This window comes from Polistes fuscatus, unplaced genomic scaffold (assembly GCF_010416935.1).
Source record: "Polistes fuscatus isolate 324 unplaced genomic scaffold, CU_Pfus_HIC Scaffold4, whole genome shotgun sequence".
Taxonomy (NCBI): domain Eukaryota; kingdom Metazoa; phylum Arthropoda; class Insecta; order Hymenoptera; family Vespidae; genus Polistes; species Polistes fuscatus.
Genome location: NW_025113118.1, coordinates 12,906,852 through 12,930,365, shown reverse-complemented (window position 1 = coordinate 12,930,365; position 23,514 = coordinate 12,906,852). Strand labels below are relative to the sequence as shown.

At 30.6% G+C, this 23,514-nt stretch overlaps 1 protein-coding gene and 1 long non-coding RNA gene across 8 annotated transcripts; one reads left to right on the top strand and one right to left on the bottom strand.

Annotated features, from left to right (window-relative positions):
* Nucleotides 1–2,536: 2,536 nt before the first annotated feature.
* On the bottom strand, nucleotides 2,537–23,489 carry LOC122521242 (phosphatidylcholine:ceramide cholinephosphotransferase 2-like). 5 transcript variants are annotated; one of them, XM_043641798.1, is made up of 7 exons: nucleotides 21,597–22,147; nucleotides 21,319–21,422; nucleotides 6,634–7,013; nucleotides 6,067–6,277; nucleotides 5,683–5,957; nucleotides 5,269–5,444; nucleotides 2,537–5,169 (listed from the first exon to the last, which is right to left on the bottom strand). In XM_043641798.1, exons 2-7 carry the CDS (start codon nucleotides 21,369–21,371, stop codon nucleotides 5,014–5,016), a joined length of 1,251 nt encoding a protein of 416 aa, XP_043497733.1. In that variant the 5' UTR covers nucleotides 21,372–21,422; nucleotides 21,597–22,147; the 3' UTR covers nucleotides 2,537–5,013. The 5 variants fall into 5 exon arrangements, with proteins under 5 accessions (XP_043497733.1, XP_043497732.1, XP_043497736.1 ...); XM_043641797.1 differs by lacking the exons at nucleotides 21,319–21,422; nucleotides 21,597–22,147 and adding an exon at nucleotides 22,713–23,489; XM_043641801.1 differs by lacking the exon at nucleotides 21,319–21,422 and having other exon boundaries at nucleotides 21,597–22,145.
* LOC122521247 lies at nucleotides 16,911–19,491 on the top strand. 3 transcript variants are annotated; one of them, XR_006304703.1, is made up of 5 exons: nucleotides 16,911–17,041; nucleotides 17,809–17,933; nucleotides 18,111–18,329; nucleotides 18,662–18,749; nucleotides 18,888–19,491. It is a non-coding gene; the product is annotated as an uncharacterized LOC122521247 (long non-coding RNA). The 3 variants fall into 3 exon arrangements; XR_006304702.1 differs by having other exon boundaries at nucleotides 18,111–18,453; XR_006304701.1 differs by having other exon boundaries at nucleotides 18,111–18,453; nucleotides 18,613–18,749.
* Nucleotides 23,490–23,514: the final 25 nt, after the last annotated feature.

Sequence of the window (23,514 nt, the reverse complement as noted above, 5' to 3'; positions counted from 1 at the left end):
TCTACACGTCAACGCGGTAACAAAATTTTTTTGATTTGCTTACGTAGATTAATTTTTCCTTCTCGTGTCTTATGTATTCATTCATTCATTCATTCATCATGCATTCATTTATTTATTTATTTATTTATTTATTTATTCATTTATTTATTTATTTATTTATTTCATTTCTTTTCTTTTCTTTTCACGCAGTGACAAAAGCTTTTTATTCCTCATTGCTATCGTTATTTACAAACGTATATGTATATATATATATATATGTACTTAACTAGTTTCTAATATCAGATTATTGTAACAATTTACCAAAAAATATCTACAAGTAAAAATATATAGATATAATATATATAAACACACATACACATTAAACTAACGCACACACGAGCAAGCGAGCGTCGTGCGTGTGCGCGTATTACGGCTGTAATACAATTACTATATATATATATGTATATGAAGGTGTATCTTTTATTCATTTTTTATTATTATTATTATTATTATTATTAATCTCTCTTATATATGTATTCATTTTGCAAACATCAACGAGAGGCCCTTTTCTCTAGCAGTTTTTTTTTCTCTTGCTATCGTGTGCGTGTACTTGTATATTTTTCCACGGTGTACGTACATACATATATATACACATGTAAACAATATTAAGTATGTATAACTGTATATATATATATCAATGTGTGTGTATATGTGACTATGTAGACTATCTGTTCGTGTCTCTCTGTGTTTAAACACCTGCATTACTTTTTTATTTATTTATGAATTTATTTATTCGTTCTTGCTTTCCATTACCCTGCCCCCGTCCCTCTGACCGCCGATACTTAAAAATTCTTCTAATCGAGACGAAAATAGTATTCCTCTCTAACACTGGGCCGTTCTAAACTCTAAAACATCAAATGTCCGTCCTTTTGCGGCGCGTATAAAGCGTAATCTGTCCAAACAGGACAAACGGTACAATTATAAACGTAATTATTTATTTACATACATACACATACATATTTTTATAATTATATATATATATCTATGTATGTACATCTTAAGGTTCTTCGTACACACGCATTTAGCAGTAACACATACGTGTTGTATATGCTAAAATTAAAAAATATATCTAAATGATCCTTCTACACGTCAAATGCACTGCGGCAACAGCTAAATTTACCATGAACCACATTTAATCTTATTAAAATATCTTTAATTGGTATACGCATCTGTTTATTAACATTGTTTTGAAGAAGAAGAAGAAGTATTATTTCAACCGCTGCAGAGACCAATGCACGTGTCCGCCATTACGAATTTTTTTCTCTTTTTTCCCTCTCTCACTCTCTCTCACTCTCTCTCACTCTTCCTTTTTCTTTTTTTAATTTTTTGTTATCATCACAGATGAATAAAACGTATGAATTCTCTCTTCAACCATTTTTACATTACTTCAACATTACATACAATGATTATATGAATTTATTTCAATAAATATCATACTTCGTCTTTACTCAGAAAGAATTTAGTGTGGCAAATACTACGATTAATTTGGTTCTGATATATTTTTCAAGTATTTCGTGTTCATTGTTCTTTCTGAAAATGAAATATTTCATTCGGTAATAAAAAAAGGTTTTATAACAGATTACATTAACAGTGGTATACTACTATCAATTCTTTTATTTTGTGTTGTTTAGTGGTGTGTGTGAGTATGTGTGTGTATGTATGTTTGTTTGCACGTGTGTTTGTGTCGATATAACAATGATAAATCAGTACTGTACACACACAAAAAAAAATACATTGAAAAATCTAATATTTTTTGTAATCGATTACACAATCTTAAGTTTTGTCAGTCGAGTGTGAACTTTATTACAAAACATTTTCTTCTTCTTGTTTTTTTAGTTATTTTTTTTATACACATATATATATATATATATATATATATATATATATATACACATGTATATATATATATATTGTGACTAAACGTAGAAGAGAAGAAAATGAACGACGCGAATAGCGGAAGAAATTTCACTAAATGTATAATATATAGAGGTATATGATAACAATTTGCAATAATAATAATAATAATAATAATAATAATAATAATGATGATAATCACTTAACATTTACAATAAGATGGAGCTAAATAGAAGAAGTCATCATTTCTCTTTCGTTTAAACTAGACGATAATATTACAATATATGCGGAATATACTCTCTCGAGTTTAAATCGCATGATATATAGACAAACTTTCATTTAACACGCGCAAATCAACAATTGTTAACACACGGTAAGAGTTTTTTATATATTTTTTTTTTTGTAATTTTTTTCTATTTATTATTACGCTTCCTATTCTTAATTTAATAATTTCTCTAAATTAAAAAGAAGAAAAAAAAAAGTAATAGTAATAATAGTAATTATAATAATTGAGATTCGCAGTTCACGAGTACGCGCGCGCACTTTATTATTGTAATTAATAAATCACATATGTATATATACATAAATGATATAAGCGCATCTATTAATATCTCGTATGTATGTATGTATGTATGTATATATATTTTTGTATTCGTGAAAATGATTATTAACCCTTTCGTTACTAGCAACCCCCATATGGGTCGCCTATGCAAAGGCCCCGTATGAACGAACGAACGACCGACCCATATAATAATAGTAGTCGTTTACTATGCGACGATACTCGTTTTAATGCATGTCGTAACAAAAGGATTAAATAAAAAAAAAAAAAAAGAACAAATAGGCAAGAATTAGTGAAGAAAGAAATGCTTATCTCGTGTGTGAAGTTACGAGATGCTAGGAGAGAGATGAAATCTAATCGAAATAATAATAATAATAGATATAATAATTAATAAAAAAAAAAGAAATTAGTTTTTCTTAGCTTGCAACCACCGTGTTTTTATAAAAAAAAAAAAGAAAAAGAAAAAGTCGCAAAAAAAAAAATTCTACCGACAAACGCTAAACTACGGTTTCGATGACTAATTGGTAAAATCGTCTTAAATTTATACATACGTGTGTCTGTGTATTATTAATTAGGTTCATCACTATGGCATGTACAAGTATAGAAATACATACACGTATATAATTACGAATGGCTAACGATCTTATTCCGAAGAATCACGATTTTTGCAATCTACTTTCTTTTTTTTTCTTTTTAATATTCAGTTCATTGTTACGCGCGTAAACGGTCAAGAGTTTTAAAAAACGTTCGTAAGATAATCGTTACGCGGGCATGTGTGCTTTTTTCTCTTTTTTTTTTTTTTTTTTTTAAATATATACTTTCTAAATTGTTTTCAAGCATTATTATTTTATCTTCTAATCTATTGAGAATAATCTTGGTTTATTCTTATTTTTTTTTATTCCAGTCTTGAGAGAAGTAAAATTAGAGACAACCGTATATTTAAAAAAAGAAGAAAAAAAAAAGAAAGGAAAAAAAAATATTTTTTACGTTGATCTAATTTTACAAATAAAAAAGAATCGTTTGATTTTAAATCGATCATTTAAAATCTCTATATATGTATATCACACCGCATATAACATTGATTGAGTTAATTACTTGTTTTTTTATTATTTGTTTTCTTCCTATTACTTAATAAAGTATATATACTTTGTATTATCTTTCCATATTTGTATTAAACTAACACATCAATCTCTTTTTAAAACATACTACTTTGGTCCCACGAAATTGCACGATCGCCTCTACTACAGGGGTAGGGTACTAAATTTTCTTTCATTCTTTCTTGCTTTTTTTCCCTTTTTTTATTTCTTCAATATGATTTTCTTTTTTTTGTTTCAATATATTTTTTAGCGTTCTTTATTACGTTTTTTTTTTCTCTTTAAATCTATGTCCTTTCAAGGCTGCCCGTGAGAAAACAATTTCGAGGAATTATATTCTTTTTTTAAAATCAAAAAATTAGATTTCAACGTATTCATTGCTGGATATCGTTTTTCGCCGGAATAAGTCGTGTAGGGCAGGTTGCATATTGGAAGTAATCGAGATATATATAAAATAGAACGATTAGATTTGGAGGAAGGTTTTGGTGTTATTAAAAAAAAAAAAGGAGACACACAAAAAAAAAAGAAACGATTTAATTCGTCTACAGAAAAAAAAAAAAAGATATATCGAGTCTCCCTTTCTTCCGAAAATCAGAAATGACTTTCGTTATCGTTTGTAATATGTTAATGTAGTTGACAGGTGATGAGAGTGTGTTAACGTGTGTAAATCGAAATGAAACATATATATATATACGTTCGTATAAATATCGGTGTGTGCGTTCGAATCTTTTCGATTAGATTTTTTTGTTCTTATCGTCAAAGATATCTCCCCTCCCGGTCCCCCCCACCTCTATAGACCTACCAATTCCTCTCCAAAACTTCTTCGCGCAAAACACAACGGATTTCAAGCTATTTTTAATTTCTTGTTTGTTTTTTCTTTTTCTTTTTTTTTTCTTTCGTTTACATAGGATACAATGCGCTAATTATTTCATTTCTTTTTCGTCCAAAAAAAAAATCAGATAACACGTGAATTGCGACGCGATCGAATAAACTGCAGAATTCAATACGCGTACGCCGAAACCCAAATTTCGGATCGCATCCCACGCCGGTTTGAACAAATACACGACCGATGCAAAGTTTTGTGCGAGTTCCCACTTCTTTTATTTCAAATTCACAATGTGTGAGAAAGAGAGATAGAAAGAGAAAGAGAGAGAGAGAAGATGGAGGATGTGATTCGCAATAATTCGCATAATTAATATATATATAAATATACATTTATATCATGGACACTTCCTCCTTCCGCCTAAGCTTTATCTTCCGAAGAATAAGCCTTAGGTGCAGACAGACGTATATCTCTATGTATATGTATGATTCTGTATATGTATATGTATAATTCTCTCTCTCTCTCTCTCACACACACGCACACTCTCTCACTCTCTCCCTCTCTCTCCCTCTCTTTACACGTAACACATCACGCAGGAAGGATTTCGTTACTTATCAGTCTCTATCTTGGAGCCTGGGCAGATATTAACTGTCTCGGTTAGGATGCTTGGCAAGAAATCTCCGAGGCCAAGGCAAAGGCCAATTATATTGTCGTGGCACTGTACCACCCACGTTTTTCTCAAAATATTTGAAAATAGAAAACCACCAGAGCCGGGCCAGAAAATTATTTGGTCCGTTTTGCTGTAAATCGAAATAATACAAGAAAAAGTAGATAATTAAATCGTTCAATGTTAATAAAGTTATGATTTTATACAGAGATATTTTTCGTTGATGACGTACCTTCAAATAAGAATTATTTGCTAATGTATGGTATATATACCATAAACGTGTAGTTACATAATATGCTATAAGGACATCCACCGTATAATGTCCATGAGCTACCAATACCATAACTATGCCAACAAAGACCATAAGACCTGCCAACCAATGAATCGGTTGACATCTCCTCGGAGAATCTGCAAGGAAAAATAAAAGTACATTTACATAAGGTTTGATATATTATTATACGGTACTCGAGGTAAAAAGATTATCTTTATAAAATTTCAGGATATCAAAGATTGTCAGATGATAAAAGGATATAAATATATCCTTGTTATCTTTTCAATGGCATTGCAAATAAAATCATATAGGAGAGATCTACGATAAAAAAATTCTATAATATATACTCTTAAATAATATTGAAATATTACATACACTCCTTAATAATCAGGTAACTAAGTACAAGTACAACCGTGTGACCGCTGTAGATGTAATCTCCGCAATAAGTGTGTTTGCCATTTATCGACAAACCAAAACCGGATATAAGTTGCAGCACTCTTTTGGTAACAAGAAGAGGACTCGTGTTGTTCGCCTTTGGACTGCAGAAATAAGTTTTACTTGCGACCGGCAAAACGGTCACGTACATTGTAACGCTCCTCATCATGTACAGCAGGCCCATCAAAAGAAATATTCTTCTGACGACGATAAACCTACAGAATGGTAGATTAAATTAAATTAAATGAATGAAAAAACGTGTTCATCGATTACGTCTATTACTCGAATGAAATCACGTATCAAGCCCGTAAACGTTGAACGTACCTGTGTTTGTGAAAAATAAGGAAAACCATTGCCGAGTTGGACATTATCATAATGAGAACTTCGGATACATTAAGAGCCCAATCTTGGGCCGTAATATTATCCAGAACAACGTCTGGTAACGGGCCATAGTTATTTCGATCTGGAACACGTTCGTGCACCATCGCGAGTGAGGCCGTGGTCAGTATGAAGTTCACGACCATGAACAGGAAAGCTATTGGGGCAAGAAAATAATCAAACGATATAAAAACAAAATCACGAGAGTACAATCATATTACTGGTTAATAGAATCTTAACGAGCATTGCTTACAAAACATGAGTAATATCGTTTTACAAATTTAATATAAACATTATTTCTACTCGAATACTACAAATCTCATCATTTTAACATCCTTAATATATTCGCGCGGAATTGTTTGAAATTTAATATAAAATATGTTATTGATCCTAGCATATATATATAAACCTTGATATTAACATTTCCTAATTACTACTTTGCATATCATCGATATTGATTAAATAAATCCTTTCAATAAATCCTTGTTAAAAGTTTAAGAATGAATGAATTACCAAGAAAAGTTTTCCATTTTTCTTTGGGAAATCGTGGCTCCTCGCGAAGCGGCGCCGGTATGTCGATTTTAACGACGCCGCTTCCTGGTCCATTCGTTATTCCTGGATGACGTCCAAGACTGTCGATTTTTTCCTCCTCGTCGTCCTCGTAATAATCCGAACCGGAAGCCACCCCGGACGACCACTTGTCCTTACTCTTAGTTGGTGCACCAGGTAAAAGAGGTTGCCTTTGATAAACGTCACTCGATTGTGCCATTCCGCTGCTACTCCCATCAACAGCCGCCTCCACGTCCCTCTCGTGACCCTCCCCACCTCCCAATGGTCGATCGAAACTTCCGTAATCGCTATGCAGACTCGTGACCTTGGGGTCCAATACCATCCTGAGATAAAAAGAGAGAGAGAGAGTAGAAATACATCTTCCTTCGAGTACTCTTTTTCTTTTTGTTTTTTTAATCCAACTCTTTCCCTCCTCTTTCTAATGAATTCTATATATTTTTATATTGCAATAGAAAAAACGTCAAGATTTATTTAAATAAAGCATTAACATTCCTTATTAAATCATTTCTGTTTCAAACTCATACTCGATGCAACGTTAAGAAACTTAACTACGAGTCTATAAGCTCCAATTTATTGTTAGTTTAATCATAATACCATTTGAACTCTAAAATACTACTTACTTACACATAAACTATCTTCTATATACATATATATATATATAGTAATACAGGGTCTTTCGCCTAACTCGACCACTTAATATATCTCATTTATTTTGTACGATGGAATAAAATGTCAGAGGAACAAAATATTCCATTCGAATAAGCTGATATTTTTTTTCAAGATCATTTTTGTCGAGATATCAAGGTAATCGTATTTTTTTTTTTATAAATAGGACTGCATATTTATGATAGAATATTCCTATAGTTTATAAAAAAAATGAATCCAACGATGTACAACGTGTTGATCGTCAGGTAACATTTACCGAGAAAATTGAGAAATGTTGTCTCTCGTACACACGATTTGCATGATTTATACATTTTTTACTTGTATAAGTGTCGATAACGTTAATTTGCATTTGTTTCTACATTTACCATACTTGAAAGACTCTGTAATATATATATATACAGTGTAGATATACAGGATTCTTATGAATTTTTAAACCCAACATCACACTAACCGATCGAATTCAACCGTAAACTTTTCCTTCCTACTTCGAACAGAAAGAAAACCGTTTAATAAACCACAAACGTATGCACGATATTACGTTGTTACGTATACGTTTATTCGTACGCAGTATGAATATAATTATTTTGTTTTATCATTTTATACAGTAAAGAAAAAGAGAAAGGAATATCGGTTAATTATACTCATCGATAACACGTACTATTGGTATTTCCATAATCCATTTATTTGATCATATTAGCGAGAATTAATGAGAACACGAATCGTACGCAAAATCTTTTTACCTGTCATTTATTCATAAAAAAAAAAAAAACAAATAGAAAATATTATTCGGTTAATTTGAAATTCGAGATTTATGGAATATGTTAAATTATGTATGTATTTTATATTGAATTGATCAATAAGTATTGAGTATAATGGACACCAATTTATATTAAATATTATTATTATTATTAATAATATAACTAATGGCAATAAAAATATATATATTAAGAAAAAAAGAAGGGAATAAAAAAAAAAATTAATTATTAGGTGTAGAGAGTTCCACTTTCAAAAAGGAAAGAAAAACAAAATGGCACGTATCTCGACCTCGATAGATCTTGGCGTAACCGAGAACTGCACCATAGTGTCTCTGAGATTGAATATTTTTCAACGACATAAATATACGCGACATTTTTTTCATATTTTTCTCTCTCTTTTCTCTTTTTCTTTATAAAAATAATATATATATAAATTTTTTTCGAATGAAATACAACCGGACATTATAAATCAGGATACCCGGTATATATGAATGAACTCGTCATCATAATCATTACGACGCGATGACTTTCACTTTATTTATTGTCATAATAATTTATTCCTAGCGATGAAAATACGATTGAATTCACTTGACATTTTGTTTGGTCGTGAATAAAAATCAATTCATTAATAATAATTGCATACGACGATGACTTTCGATTTAGTTTGAACATATTTTTTTTTGTTCTTTTTAATCCTTTATTTATTTCTTTATACGTCGAAAAAAAGATTTGACAAATTTCATGTATCTGGAGAATGTATGTCTATTTTAATTCATAAAAAAAAGAAAAATGTGTTAAAATAATTTGAAATAATAGTTTTGCAAATGAACGACGCCATTTTGTTAATGTAATAAAACATTAACGAAGATTATCGAATGAAATATTGTTTACTATTCGTATTTACAGATAGCTACGTTTGAAAGATCGAAGACTCCTATTTCTAGTTATAAGTAGCAAATCAAATAGGAAAGGCAATTTGCGAGAGTATCGCTAAAACACAGTCAACAGTTAGATGCCTCGTGTAATCATCAGATTAAAATCTTATCTCTCTTTCAATTTTCTTTCTATTATCTTACGTAAACGATTGGCAGAGTATAAAAGTTTTTTTTTCGATGTATATATTTAATCGTAAGTTTAACTTTAACACATACGAGAGGATCATAAACATTCAAGGTCCATGCAAATATTATTATTTTCACGATTAAATTATCATCTCGTAAAAAAATAGACAAACTATGCGTCTAATGTTAATTCCGTTTAAAAAATAAAAAATAAAAAAATAAAAAAAAAGGTTGAAGAAAAATTGATTTAGAACGATAGAAGTATTTTGAAAATTCGCGCCATTGCAACTTTATCACCAATACTGTCACTGTCAACAGTCGATGCAAATGAAATATTGTCGTCCATTTTTTCAACGACAAAATAAAGAAAATAAAAAATATAAAGATAAATGGAACTTTGTTAGAAGACACAAGAAATATTCACCACTGTGTTTTTGTTTTTATTAACGAGGGAAACACAAATGAAATACGTGAGTCAGTTAAAAAACGGATGAGAATAATAAAGGAAATCCAAAGAGAGAAGCTAGGTAATCGTACAGTCTCTAACTAAAGCCTGATAAAGAGTGTATCAATCACGTGAACTTGTGACAGCGTAAGCGCAATAAAAATATTTTATCAGCGAACGATTATCATGTTTTCAGAACATTTATTTTCATCGCGAGTAAGAAAGATCGTGCCGCTAAATATACACGCGTATATTTTCGTGAAAAAATTATATAAAAGTGTTAAAAAATATACAAAATATTAAAAGTGTTCAAAATTTTCAAACTATCTCAACGTGCGTTGTTTGCATACACATATTATACATGTATACGTACGTATAATTATAAATATTACGTATATATATATATATAAATGATAGATATATAAAATATAAATGAAAAAGAAAAGAACATTTTTTTTCTCTCACGTTCTATCGTTTTGTTTTAGAAGATCTGTTTTTTTTTTTAAATACATCAATGCAATAGCAGCCAAAAATTCTTACAAGATTTTAATAATTAATTACTTTTTTCTCCGACTGTACAAAAGTTATCGAGTTTTTTTGTAATAAAGCAATTTGAATTGAATACAAAATTAATCCGGTCTCTTCGATTTTGTTAAATGGTCTCGGGTTTTTTTATAATCACTCCTAACGTATGTGCGCGAATGATATGCATTAAATAAAAAGAAAAATGTTCTCTTTCTATAATCAATTATAACGAGAGAGAGAGAGAGAGAGAGAGAGAGAGTTTTTTCACATTATAAAATATGACATACGAAGAAGACCTTTAAACGCGTAGAGAATAAAAAAAAGAGATGCGAATGGAATTAAGGTTAAACCCTTGAGTCATCTACCGTGAAACGTTTCCATTGTATTCGTTAAATCGATCGATAGAAATAAAAAGAGAAAAAGAAAATCTCTCGAAACTCGAAGGACTTTTCCACGTTGTTCTCTTCGTTTCATTTCTTTCATTTTCTCTACGTTTCTTTTCTTTTCTTTTCTTTTCGTTTCGTTTCATTTCGTTTCATCCCTTGGCTCATCCCTCTCGTAACTGTCGGAGACGAATTCGTACGAATGGGGGCCACCAATACAACGTGAATTTCTTTTTCTCTTTTTTATTTCATCGTTTGTTTCCTCCTCCCCTTTACTTTTCTTTTTATAATTAAAGAAAAGGAGGGCTGGAAAATTCTGAGTCCAGATTGTGGAAGACTATAATAGAATGAGAAGTTACATGCTGTGCATTAACAAAAATTAAAAAGAGAATTGCAAGGTTTGTTCTCAACGAATAAAAAAGTATCACGTGTTACTGTGATAGTTTTCCCGACAACCGGAGGATGCATCTTGCGGATTGCTTAATGTTTAACAATTAATGTCCTTCTTTGAAATATAAAAATATATAAAACGTTAAATTAATAATCCTAAATATCAAGAAATTACATTCAAATGTGCGATATATCTTAAATGATTGTTAATTAATCTACAAAAAAATGTTGTCTAAAAAATTGTTGTTTATAGCACTGAATATATGTTCGGTGCACCGTTCTCTTTGAAATCGATCGTTAAACGGAGTCATTATCCTCTACGAAAAAACGATTAAATATTTTTTGTTGATTGTTGTTTATACGACGATTATAACGTTTTAATTATAGAATTTTTTTTAATCATTTTTATGTAATTATTTCAACGGTCCTGCGCAGTGATGACTTCGAGGGTAAAATTTTCGTCTAATAAAACATAAGATTGAAATTAATTAATATTCAAAGTACGATAAAATAAGTATGTTTAAATAAATGTATATGCGTTGAAACAATATTAAATATAAGTAGTATGCATTAGGATATTAAAATAATTGTTAATTAATCGAAAGGAATGTCTATTTTAATTTAAAAACGTGAATTTACCATCCGATGAACCGTCCTCTTCGAAGTCTCCTGCTAGACTGAGTCATTGTCCTCTGTGAAAGTTCTTTTATTCAAAGTTGTTTATATGACTTTCCTTATAAGGAAATTCTATCTATTAAGAATACTGTTTATATTGTACACATGCGTAACGTTCGGAAGGTCTTGTTAACAACATTGAATAAAAGAACTAATGCAGAGGACAAAAAAACAGTCTAACGGTGGATTTCGAAGAGGATGGTATATAAAAATGTAAATACACGTTTTTAGATTACAATATACATTTCTTTCGATTAATTAACAATTATTTTGAATATTCTAATACACTTTTCTTATATTACAGCTAAATTTTATCCTCGAAGTCACGACTGCGCAGGAGCATTAAAATAATTACATAAAAATTATATTATTCTCGTTACACACATGCGCAACGTTCGGAAAGTCAAATAAACAATATTTAATAAAAGAATTTTCAAAAAAGAGAAAGTGCCAGTCTCAAGGTGAATTTCGAAGAATTTCGAGCTTTTAGACAACAATAGGCATTTCCATCGTTTAATTAATAATTATTTTAATACACTAATACACTCTACTTGTATTTAAGATTTTTTAAACACATATGCATTGGTTTAAATATTACATACCTATTAACGTACTTTGAACATTAAATAATTTCGATCTGATGTTTTATTAGATGAAAATTTTACCCCACCTCCTCGAAGTACATCACTGCGCAAAAACATTTAAAAAAATATACATTTGTTGAAAGAATTACATAAAAATGATAAAAATACTAAAATCAGAACGTTATAATCTTAAATTCTATTAATTACGAATATTACTCCCGTTATATACATGCGCAACTTTCGGAAAGTCATATAAACAACTTTTAATAAAAGAATTTTCATAAGAGAGAAAGTGCCAGTCTCAAGGTGAATTTCGAGAAAGACGGTTGACAGATCGTACATTCCGAGCTTTTTAACAACAATAGACACTTCTATCGATTAATTAACAATTAACTAAGGTAAATCGAAGACGGTACTGTACGCAAGTAATATTTTTGATTGTTTAAACTTAAATACATTTGTTTTAACGTTCCTGACTAGTGATGACTTTAAATTTTGCAAATTTTCATTTAATAAAATATCAAATCGAAATTGTTTAATGTATTAGTTGTATAACTTTTTTTCTGCCGTTTTTAATTAATATAATCAACGAAATTATCATACACGCCGATATATGTGTCACATGTATGCATATTATTTTTTATTATCTCGAGTATATATGACAAGTTATTTTTATCTACGCATGTGTATCTTTTTTTATAGATTATCAAATATTATTGAAGGGCGAACCGGAAAGATAAGCAAATTTTTAAAAATTGTAAAAATAACAATGAGAAACGAAATAATATGAAAATGCTAATCAAATAAATGTAAATGAAAATAATCGGTCGGTTAAAAGTTCCAAAATTATTTTTTTAAACTAATTATCGATTACTATAATTTCTTCTCTCTCTTTCTCTCTCAGCTAAATTACAACACACTAGCATGTAGCATAGCTTTTCTTAATTATTCTTTTCACATTGTGTTTTTATAATTAATCAAAAATTTAAATAACGATAGCATCTACGCAACAGCAACAAACGTGTTGATATTTTCTCAATTTTTTGATTTCTAATTCGTTCGAGATATTCAAACAAAATCATATTAGATTCTTACGAATGTAAACGTGCATATGTATACGCAGATATATTTTTATGTAGATGTAAACGTGTATCTCTCTGCTGCAACAGGTTACTGACATAGTTATGCTTGCCTAGGTAAGAACAAGAGCACGAACGATTGACTGAACATAATCTTATTGGCCTATAATCCATGATAAACACATACATATATGTACATACATACACACATGTTCGAAAAGTGTGTCAGATATAGACCAAAGTTAACTAATACGAAAGAAGATTAAAAAATATCTAATACATCGAAGAATAAGTAACATTTGTTACCAATCGATTAGCTAATAAATAAAATAACGAAAGAATTTTAGAAATTCAATATTATACAAAATAATCGAATAAAAATATTATATTTGTTCGAGATATATGATCGTTATTTCAAAGATTTATTCGAATATACTCGTTTATGCAAAACTTTGTCGAGACCTTGTAAATGTAAAAAAGAAAAATAAAGAAAAAGTAAAAAAATAATAGGAGATGGGGGTAGGAAGAGGAGGGGGAGGGGGGTAATTTAATTATCAAGCTTGATCGAAGATTGCATATACATACGTCACTCTATCTATCGCGAACATAGTTCTTTTTATAAATATTTGAAAATAATTGCGTGGCAAAGAATAAACCCGTTCTCGAACTCGTAAAACTCTTTCACGATTCTTTTCGCGATTCTTTTTCCATTATTATTTCACGAATAAAAGGGCAGAGATAACAGTAGACTCGTTCCAACATTGTTCACAAACAAACTCCTTTTACTATTTCAACTTCTTACGTATTATATACCTGGATAAGGTTCATAGATGAAATATTTTTTTACGGATATATGATTACTTTTAAATAATTTTGTTCAGATTGCAAACAAAGTTCCTGGATTTATTTTACAAAGATTTATTGACTGCAATCATTCGCAAAAGTTTTATCTACCGTGTGATTTAAAAAGTATCGAGCCTAACACATAAATACAATTTTTTGTTTGTTCGATCAAATCAATTTTTACTTCTTTTTCTAAATCAAAGTGTTTCTTGATTTGCTCAAAACTTATCTTAACCCCGCCAATTATATAAAAAGGAAACATTAAAATATATCTCTAAGCAAAGAATTAATGATTCATATATTAAATTTCTTCCGTACGAGATAATTAATGTAAAAAAAAGAAAAAAATAAATATAAAAATAAGTATAATTTACCATTCTTTGGGTAACTTCATAGCCTTATCATCCTCCATTGTATTATCTCTGTTTAAAAAAAATAAAAAAAAAAGACTAATTTAAATAAAAAAAGTAAAAAGAAATTAGATCAATCGTGAAAATAAAAAAGGTTAATAAATAACAGGGAAGATAAGAAAGTTCTAGAAACAAAGTCTACAATAATTATTGCACGATAAAAGTTAGTTCGATACTTGCATCGTTAAAAAAAAAAGATATATATTGTGCGAGATACACCGAGTGGCACTATTTATCTCTAAACAGTATCCTCGAGATGATAATTCATTGAATGCTATGGTCCACAGATTTCGTAACAACACATTACTTCTTGATCATTGTAACACACAATAATAACTCTTATTTTAATGAATAATTCAAAATTAAAAGACACATATACACGATATAACATTCGTTAATTTTGTAATTATATTTTAAATTGAAATCAAGAATCCAATAAATTATTACGATTCCTTATATTCACACTAATCACACTGAATGATTCGTCTTTGAATAGTTTCCTTAATTATTTTTATATTCCCCCTATTATTTTCAAATTATATATTCTTTTATCTTATCGATCAGACTGTTCATTATAATTTGTTTCACCGAGGTCTATAAATAAACACACGCATAAACACGGAAAATAATAAACCGATATCGTATAACTATTCGTGTAATCGGATTAAAAAATTCCGTAATGACGAAATACTCAAAGATGACATTAAGCTCCTCGCTCTTGCAAATCTTTGAATCTACTTGGAACATTCGACGTACACTGCATTTTTTTACGTCAAGAGATTAACGTTAATCACTGGTTCGCGGTTACTCCCTTTCCTTCCTTCTATCTATCTCTCTCTATCTCTCTCTCTCTTACTTACTCTCTTTTCCTATTCAACAGACGAACAATTGTATGCACGAATACAATGAATCGAATGTGTTTTACAAAAGTTACGATTAGATTATTTTTAAACGTGAATAATGATCCTTTTCGCAATATTTATATGCGCGCGCACGCGTATTCCTGATAAAATAATAATTTCGATAATTAATTAAGTCTAAATGTACGTAAAATACGTATATAATCGAATTAACTGTTATTATTATTATTATCTCATCACATTATTTTGCACACAGGCATTTTATCAACGTATCACCGGAAAGAAAAATAATAATTCCTTTAATTATCTCCGTAATTTAATAATTTTCTAACGACAATGAATTGATTGAAATGTTTTTCAGCCTAACGTGGAAACAATTTTTTTTTTTATTTTCTATTAATAAAAAGTTCTATTATTCTCTCGCGGCGTATAAATTCTTTTTCCACCCACCCACCCACGTAATATTAACCAAAATTATTCGATTTAGAAATAAGTATCCGAATTATTCTTTACGACATCGTTCGTCACACACTGTTTATACGCATAAGTTTATTCGTATGTGTGTGTTCTATGATAAATAGCACCCCTTTCTTCGATAGGAGTCGTTCGGAAATAAGAATAACGTAAAGGGGGAAATTGTAAGGCAAATATTAGGAAATATATCTATGGAAGAATCAATAAGGTTATAGGAACAAGAAAGTTCCTGAGAAACTAACTGAAATTCCTCCATGAAAAGTTTTGGTCGTCCCTTTTGGTCGTCCCTTTTTCGTCCCTTTTTCGTCCTAAGTTTCGAGCATACTTACGTACCTACATTTGCGTGTCTTTATTTAGAACTAATTCAAACCCGTTCGATTTTTTCCACTTTGGTGATTTAATCGAACAGTGTTCCGTTTCTAAAACGAGGATTACGATGAACGAAAATAATTTTCAATATTTAATTTTTTTGTATTATCACGTGAAATCTACTGTTGTATTTAACAAAATATAACAGACGATGAGCCAATCATTTTTTCTTTTTTTTTTTTTTTGGAAAAAATTAAAAAAATAAGAAAAATTATCTTAAAATGTTACGAGAAAGATAATTATTTTGTAAAGTTCTTTAGCAAATTCTTGAAATATCCAAAATAATTGTCGAATAATTGACAAAGAAATAATTTTCTATATTTTCTAACATTAAAGAAGAATTTCTTAATATGAAATAATAGAGAAACGAACGGAAAAGGGAAAGTCGAACGGTAGGAATTATTTCTACATCCTCTTTTAATTAAATTTTCTTTTATCTGTGTAATATTTGAAGCCTCGAAAAACTTGCATTATATTTATCGTGGTCTCTCTCTCTCTCTCTCTCTCTCTCTTTCGTCTACCTACTATCAGTTATCAATTACGTCAGCAACATAAAATTACCGTTAATCTAAGCCATGACTCATTTTCTCCTTCTTACCGTCTCTGATTCATATTTATACTCGTAGAATGAAACGATGTCTCGTGCATTTAACATCGATCTAAAGAAAATAAGAAGAAGAAGAAGATTTTCGTTAATTACTAATGGGAAAAATATAAAGAACGATGACTATATTACGAGTGAAAAATAATTTGGCATAAGATGCAGAAGATCTTTCTAATTCATCGTCTACGTTCTCTTCATCTTCTAATTTAGAAGAAGATCTTATCTCTGGTAAGTTCATATATACGGGGTGTTCCAATTAATTAAACATTCAAAATAATTCTATTAAATAAAATTTTTCTAAATAACAAAAAATTTTATGTAATAATTTATTTTACGAATTCTATATTACGTAATACGAGAATTTATTGTCAGACAATTAAATTTATATTTAGCGAATATATAGAGAAGAAAAAAAAATGAGTGGGGGACGGATTAATCGAGATAAAATTAATTTATCAGATTACATCGAGCTAAGTATAGTTAATCCTTCATTATACGAGTTAATCGCGAAAGATAATGAACTTTTCTTTTATATAATTTGATCGAATTTTAATATTCCTTTTATGTAATAATCAAATCTGAGATAAAAAGAATAAGACGAATTTATATGGAAAGAAAAGTATGAAAATACTTGAATAATATCGCGCATTTTTGCACTATACAATAAAGAAATAATGAAATGTTTCTAACGTACCAATCAAGAGATACAAATAAACGATCATTAAGGTAATCTCGTGTCGTGTAAACTCGCTAACAATGAGCGTGATATTAACCTGAAGCACACTTTAATTCTATGACATTAACGGATATCACGGAATAACAGAGAGTACACATTTGTAATCTGAAATAAAATTTTCTTAGATCGTCTAAAAGAGAAATATTTTAAAAAGAAATTTTACTTACACACAAAATATAATATATTATCGTTCTTCCGAAAAAAATCTACGAATTTACACGAACGAAAGTTTTTCATCGATCGTATTTCTATCTAACAGAAAATCGAAGAAAGAAATGCGAAGTACGAGTTAGTCACGCACGTTCCTATTTTCGAGGAAAACTGTGGAACGACGTCGTTCAAGATAAATGACATTCTTCTGGTTAAAAGACGAAAAGTGAATAGGTGAGTAAGAATAAGAATGAATAGTAGAAATAGAAGAATAGAATGGCAAAAGGACGAAATTCCTCAGAAAAGTTTGACCTGAGTCCAAAAGGACGGAAGGATATAAAAAAAATAAAAAAAAAAAAACAGGAGAGGAAAAGGTTCGATTCATAAAAAAAATAATTCTTTCTTGAATAGATCGACAAGAATCCGTAGGAAGAAGGTAACTTAGAAGACGCAAAAAGTGATCGTACATTATTACAACCACAACTATAAATTTGTAATGATAGTAACGGTTACATAATTGACGGGCCGCCCCTTCCTGAGCAATAACTTTAAAATCCCACGTATTACACGATACTAATCTATGTGTGTCGAGTATGTGTGACGTCGAACAGATAGAGTGAATTAATTTAGGTATATGAACATTACTGTCACATGTTAAACAGAGAGAGAGAGAGAGAGAGAGAAGTTAAAAGATAATAATTCAAGAGTTGGAATCATCTATATCGAATGAACAAAAGAAAAAATATATAACAAGGTTTATATATTCATTATTAGAATCATCATAAATCATAAATTAACGCTAAACGTTTCATTTTACAACGATACGATCGCGATCGATATCTTTTAACTCATTTTTACTCATATATATGTATATAAATATTTTTACTGATTTTATACTACAAAATTATTTTAGATTTGTCGTTAAGAAATATTTATTTATTTTCCGTTGCGAACTCCAACAGCTCATATTCAACGAGGGTGACAAACGACAAACTCATATTGTACACCGAAGCCCTGTAACATTCACCTAAAACCACGAATACGTACAAGGTGAGCTGCAAGTTTTGTAAACGATTATTTTAACGCTAAGCTTAACAACATTTAAGTATTAAAAATTGTTTAAAAAAAAAAACAAAATCAATTACTTGTTTCTTTTTAACTTATTATTAACTTTATTTTTGATATCAGAAAATACGATATTCAAGGCTAAGAGAACTCTTGGCTCCTCCTGTATCCAAAACGAAAAGGAAGGACGGGAGATAAATGAGAACATGAGAAATCCGGGATTTAATTAAAAAAAGACCAAAAAAAAAAGAAAGAAATACCTACACCGAACTTACCCGAGTAATTTTGATCAGAACCAAGATTTTAAGTGAAAGTTAAAAAGACCAAGGTAGTTACATACATGCTACGCAAGGTCACTTGATAGTAGCTCTATATCAAAAGTTAATGCGTTTAAAATGGCGCCACACACGCAGCAGTGTGTCTGCTTGCTCGTGTTCTGAACTAAATACATATTTACGTTGAAGGAAATATTTCTTAAGCCATACACAGACATATATATATATACATAGATACATACACACGTTTCTAAAGGTGATCAAAGGAAGAACACGTTTGTTCGCTTCGTATTATATAAAATAAATTAAAAAATAAGAGAACGTATTTGTAAAAGAAAAATACGCAACAAACTATTTCAAATCGTATGGATAATAAGATGATTGAGTATTGAAATAAAAATTAGGGATTGATGAAATTATATACCTGAATTAAAGGAAACTCTTTCTCTCTCTCTTTCTCTCTCTTTTTATTTCTATTTCTTCCTACGTCAAATGATTGGAGATCTTTCTACCTCTGTCTTTCTGAAACTTTTTTTTCTCTCTTGAAAGGGTGATAGATTTCAAAGGGTGTAATATCGAAGGTGGGAGCGCCGTTGCGTATTAATTAGTAAACGGTTACATACGTACGCACAATGTCTATATATATATATGTGTACAAACATGCAAATATGTAATATAAATACACGTACATGTACATGTGTGTATCTGTTAGAACGACGACGACGATGACGATGACGACGACGATGAACACATTCTAATAGTAGTAGTTTGTTCTATGTTGGTCTTTCGAGTGCACGTGTACTCTCGGCTCACTCGGAAGTGCGCGCGCGCGCATTAACCAGAAAAAGACAGAGTGAGAGAGAGAGAGAGAGAGAAAGAGGGAGAGAGAGAGAGATGGAGAACGCTTACTACGGTCGTACAGGTGGTTAAACGCGTTGATCTTGCTATTACCTTATTGGTAAATACACGCTCCAAAAATAAAAAAAAGAAGATCAAAATGAAGATGAAGATAAAGAAAAGCGATCGATTCGAAAGATCAATTTTTTTATGAAAACTAACAACTCTAATGCGAGAACAGAAGCTATTACGTGACCTATTCTCCCTTTCCCGTTACCAATAATAATTGACTCTAAACGTAACAGACTTAAGAAAGAATGAGAAAGAAAAAGAGAATGTTCTTCGTGATATTGCTGCTCATGCATGACTGACTTAGATTAGATTCTAAAATCGACTTATTTATTGTCATACCCAATGTAGATGTTGCGTAGGTGCGAAACTACTCTTCGAGAAAAAGAGAGAGAGAGAGAGTGAGGGATTAGAATAGAGAACGATATAACTGTGATGTAAATGTGTATCTCGAGAAAAAGAGAGAGAGAGAGAGAGAGTTAGCTAGCTGGTGCGCGCATTCAAACATGTAGTATTAGATTTGATGACTGCCAAGGTTAACTGATTTCCATGAGAATCAACGGCCAGATGTTTCTTCGTGCCTCTCTATCTTTCGCTCTCTCTAATAACATAAGGAAATATCTAATATTATCGAAGAATTATTATATACTGTTTGCAAATACATTTTACATGCTATTTCTCCAACTATAAATAATAACTTTTGATAAATGGGTTTATGCGTTACATTTCATATGGTATCGAAGTGTTATAGAAAAAGAGTATTTAAGGAAATATATAATAGCGCATTGTATATTCGATAAATTGGAATTCTTAATATATCTTTTCCTAGCATTAAATGGTCATATAAAAGATTTCTAATTACGATTCAAATATAATCTAAGGAGAGTGCGGGTTACAGGAAGATAATACTGTCGTCTCTAGTTTTACTAAGAAGCATGCTATTACGTACAGGCCTGAAATATTTAAATGTCTATATCGATATTAGATAAGTTCAAAATTGTTTTTCTTGGTATATCTTAAAACGCATTGGTGTATTATAAACACATGCAAAACATTCAAAAGTAAATAATACAGCGCAATAAATCATAGGATATTTCTAAGATCAGTGAGATTTAAGAAAAACAATTAAACGTATAATTTACAAACTAGACAATATAATAAGCACGCGTAAGAATTAATAAGGCATTTGTATCATTTACTCCCAATCGTATACATGTGACGCTATAACTGTGAGTCTTCGTCAATCTATAAACCAAAGTATTAAGGAGGACATTAAAGTTAGATAGAACTAAATAATATAAAAATGAAAATAAAAGTGATCTAAGGAGAAAGCAATATAGATAACTAAATGTAAGAATAAGACCTCGCCATACCTTGTTAAAGCACTGGGTAATTCTACCTTGACGGGTAGCCTTAACTTATGCATTTTATCTATACGTATATATCTGCGCACTAGGACTGTATAGTTCTCATTACTCTGCAATAGTACGTGCTAATATAAGATGCGTGCGATACGTAAATACGATAGAATGATGAGAGAAAAAACATAACCAACAAAAAGAAAAGAATAATAGCCTCGGTAAGGAACACACGATGATGTCACGGTAAAAAAATGTACATATGAACAAGCACATTACCAAACAACACTAACCAACTATATACACGAAGGAGGGGAGGAGGTGTTGAAAAGAATTATTTTACATGGACACTGAGACGATATACGAGTCATCCGTCGATATCGCGATCTTTGAAGGAGTCTTCTGATAAATTAGATCTACGGCGCAAACTCATAACAATATTTCTTCTGTCATTTCGACAACGACCGGTTCAATCGAACGTTTTTATTACTCGCGAAAATCACCACCACGTCACGTACACTATCAACCACACTCATGACTCGTTAGACGTGCACTGTCTTCCTCTGCACTTCGACCGTACTGACTGTAAATATAAATATAAAAATGGCGTCGACTGATCGAGCTCAAATGCGAGATTAGGTTAGATCGCAACGTTCGACAGAGAATGAACATTCGATTGGTCGTAACTCTACTTTCAAAGATAACACACCAATCTAGTACCTCCTTTTCACCGATATCACTATTAATTCGCATGACAATAGACTTTAAACCTCCTCCAATCAAGAATGAGTGAGCGACGAATAAGTCAATGAGTGAGAGAGAAAGAAAAGAGAGCAGAAGAGAGGGGAAGATAAATAATAAGAGAAAGATAAAATAAAACAGACATATGAATAAATAAGAGACTAGAGAAAAAATAAACTAAATATATACATAGATTCTCTAACTTAAATAAATACTCTCTTATTTAAAAATAATATAAACGGGAATTCACGCTTTGATACCGACCGTCGTCAAAATCGTCTCCTCAACTTTTTTATGGCGGGATATTCGAACGATATAGAGAAACATTGAACATTCTAATTAGAAAATAACACACACACACGTAGATCTTTTACAATAATTATTATTATATTATAGATAGTTGTTTCGAAATAATTTGAACCAATAAAAAGATCTCTAAAAATAATTCACTGGATAATACGATAATAATTTTAAAATATGCATATGTCATAGTCGAAATGTTACAAAAAAAAAAAAAAAAAAGCAAGTATTACCATACACATCTTTATAAAGAATCGCGATAATGACCGGTATAATCTTAAATATAAAGTAAAATTATTAAGAAAGAGTAGTAAGAACATTATAATAATAACTCTGAATTGTTTCGATCTAGAAAGTTCTTTTCTCACCTGAGTAATGCTTTCCTCCAGCAGTAATCCGTTTCGATTACAAGCAACTGTAATTTCATCATATACGTCGACGTTGCCCACGGCATATAAAATTTCCTCGTACGCAGACGAACGATGCACCCACGCACGGTACGATGAAAAAATTTTCTTTAATCACTTTCTAGCCTTCCACACATTTCAATTTGTTACAGTAGTAAACGTAAAAACCGATCCAATTCACGAGAGATGATGATCGCGACGATTGATCATATGGGAACATACGGACAACCTTGTTCGCGTAAACAATTCAACAATCCCCTTTATTATACAAGAATAACTGTATGAAAAGGAATTCCTTTCATTTCTTTCTTTCTTTCCTTCTTTTATTCTTTTTTATTTATTTATTTTTGCCTTCTTTTTTGTTTAATAGCGTAACTCCTGTACGAAAAAATCGTCCCTTGCTAATGTTAGTTACTATCACGATACGTTAACCGAATACCACGACATAGTCGACGAGTGTTGTTCGCTAATGAATGATTTGCTATGTAACACTTTTCCAGGTTCGTCGACGACGCAACTCCCTCGAGGAAACGTTTTGCCACGTTCGCATTGCGTCTTGCTGCAATGGAACTCCAGCAACGTCGTTAAAAGGGGTAGTTAAGCTTTCACAGAATTCCTACTGCGAAGCTGCTGGAACATAATTTCGACACCCCCGTAAACTGCTTACATATATATCTACACGTATATACACATCATATATATAGAAGTTCTTTTGTGAGAATCCTTCGCTTGTGCAAATGTGTGTATGTGTGTGTGTTGGAAG

What these genes read in the sequence shown, in the direction of transcription:
- LOC122521242 (XM_043641797.1), bottom strand. Translation starts at nt 22,798, where the DNA reads ATGCCGTGGGCAACGTCGACGTATATGATGAAATTACAGTTGCTTGTA. An exon ending in CTTATTTTTCACAAACACAG is followed by an intron (nt 5,958 to 6,066) that starts GTACGTTCAACG and finishes ACCATTCTGTAG; the next exon opens with GTTTATCGTCGTCAGAAGAA. An exon ending in TTACCTGATTATTAAGGAGT is followed by an intron (nt 5,445 to 5,682) that starts GTATGTAATATT and finishes TTTTCCTTGCAG; the next exon opens with ATTCTCCGAGGAGATGTCAA.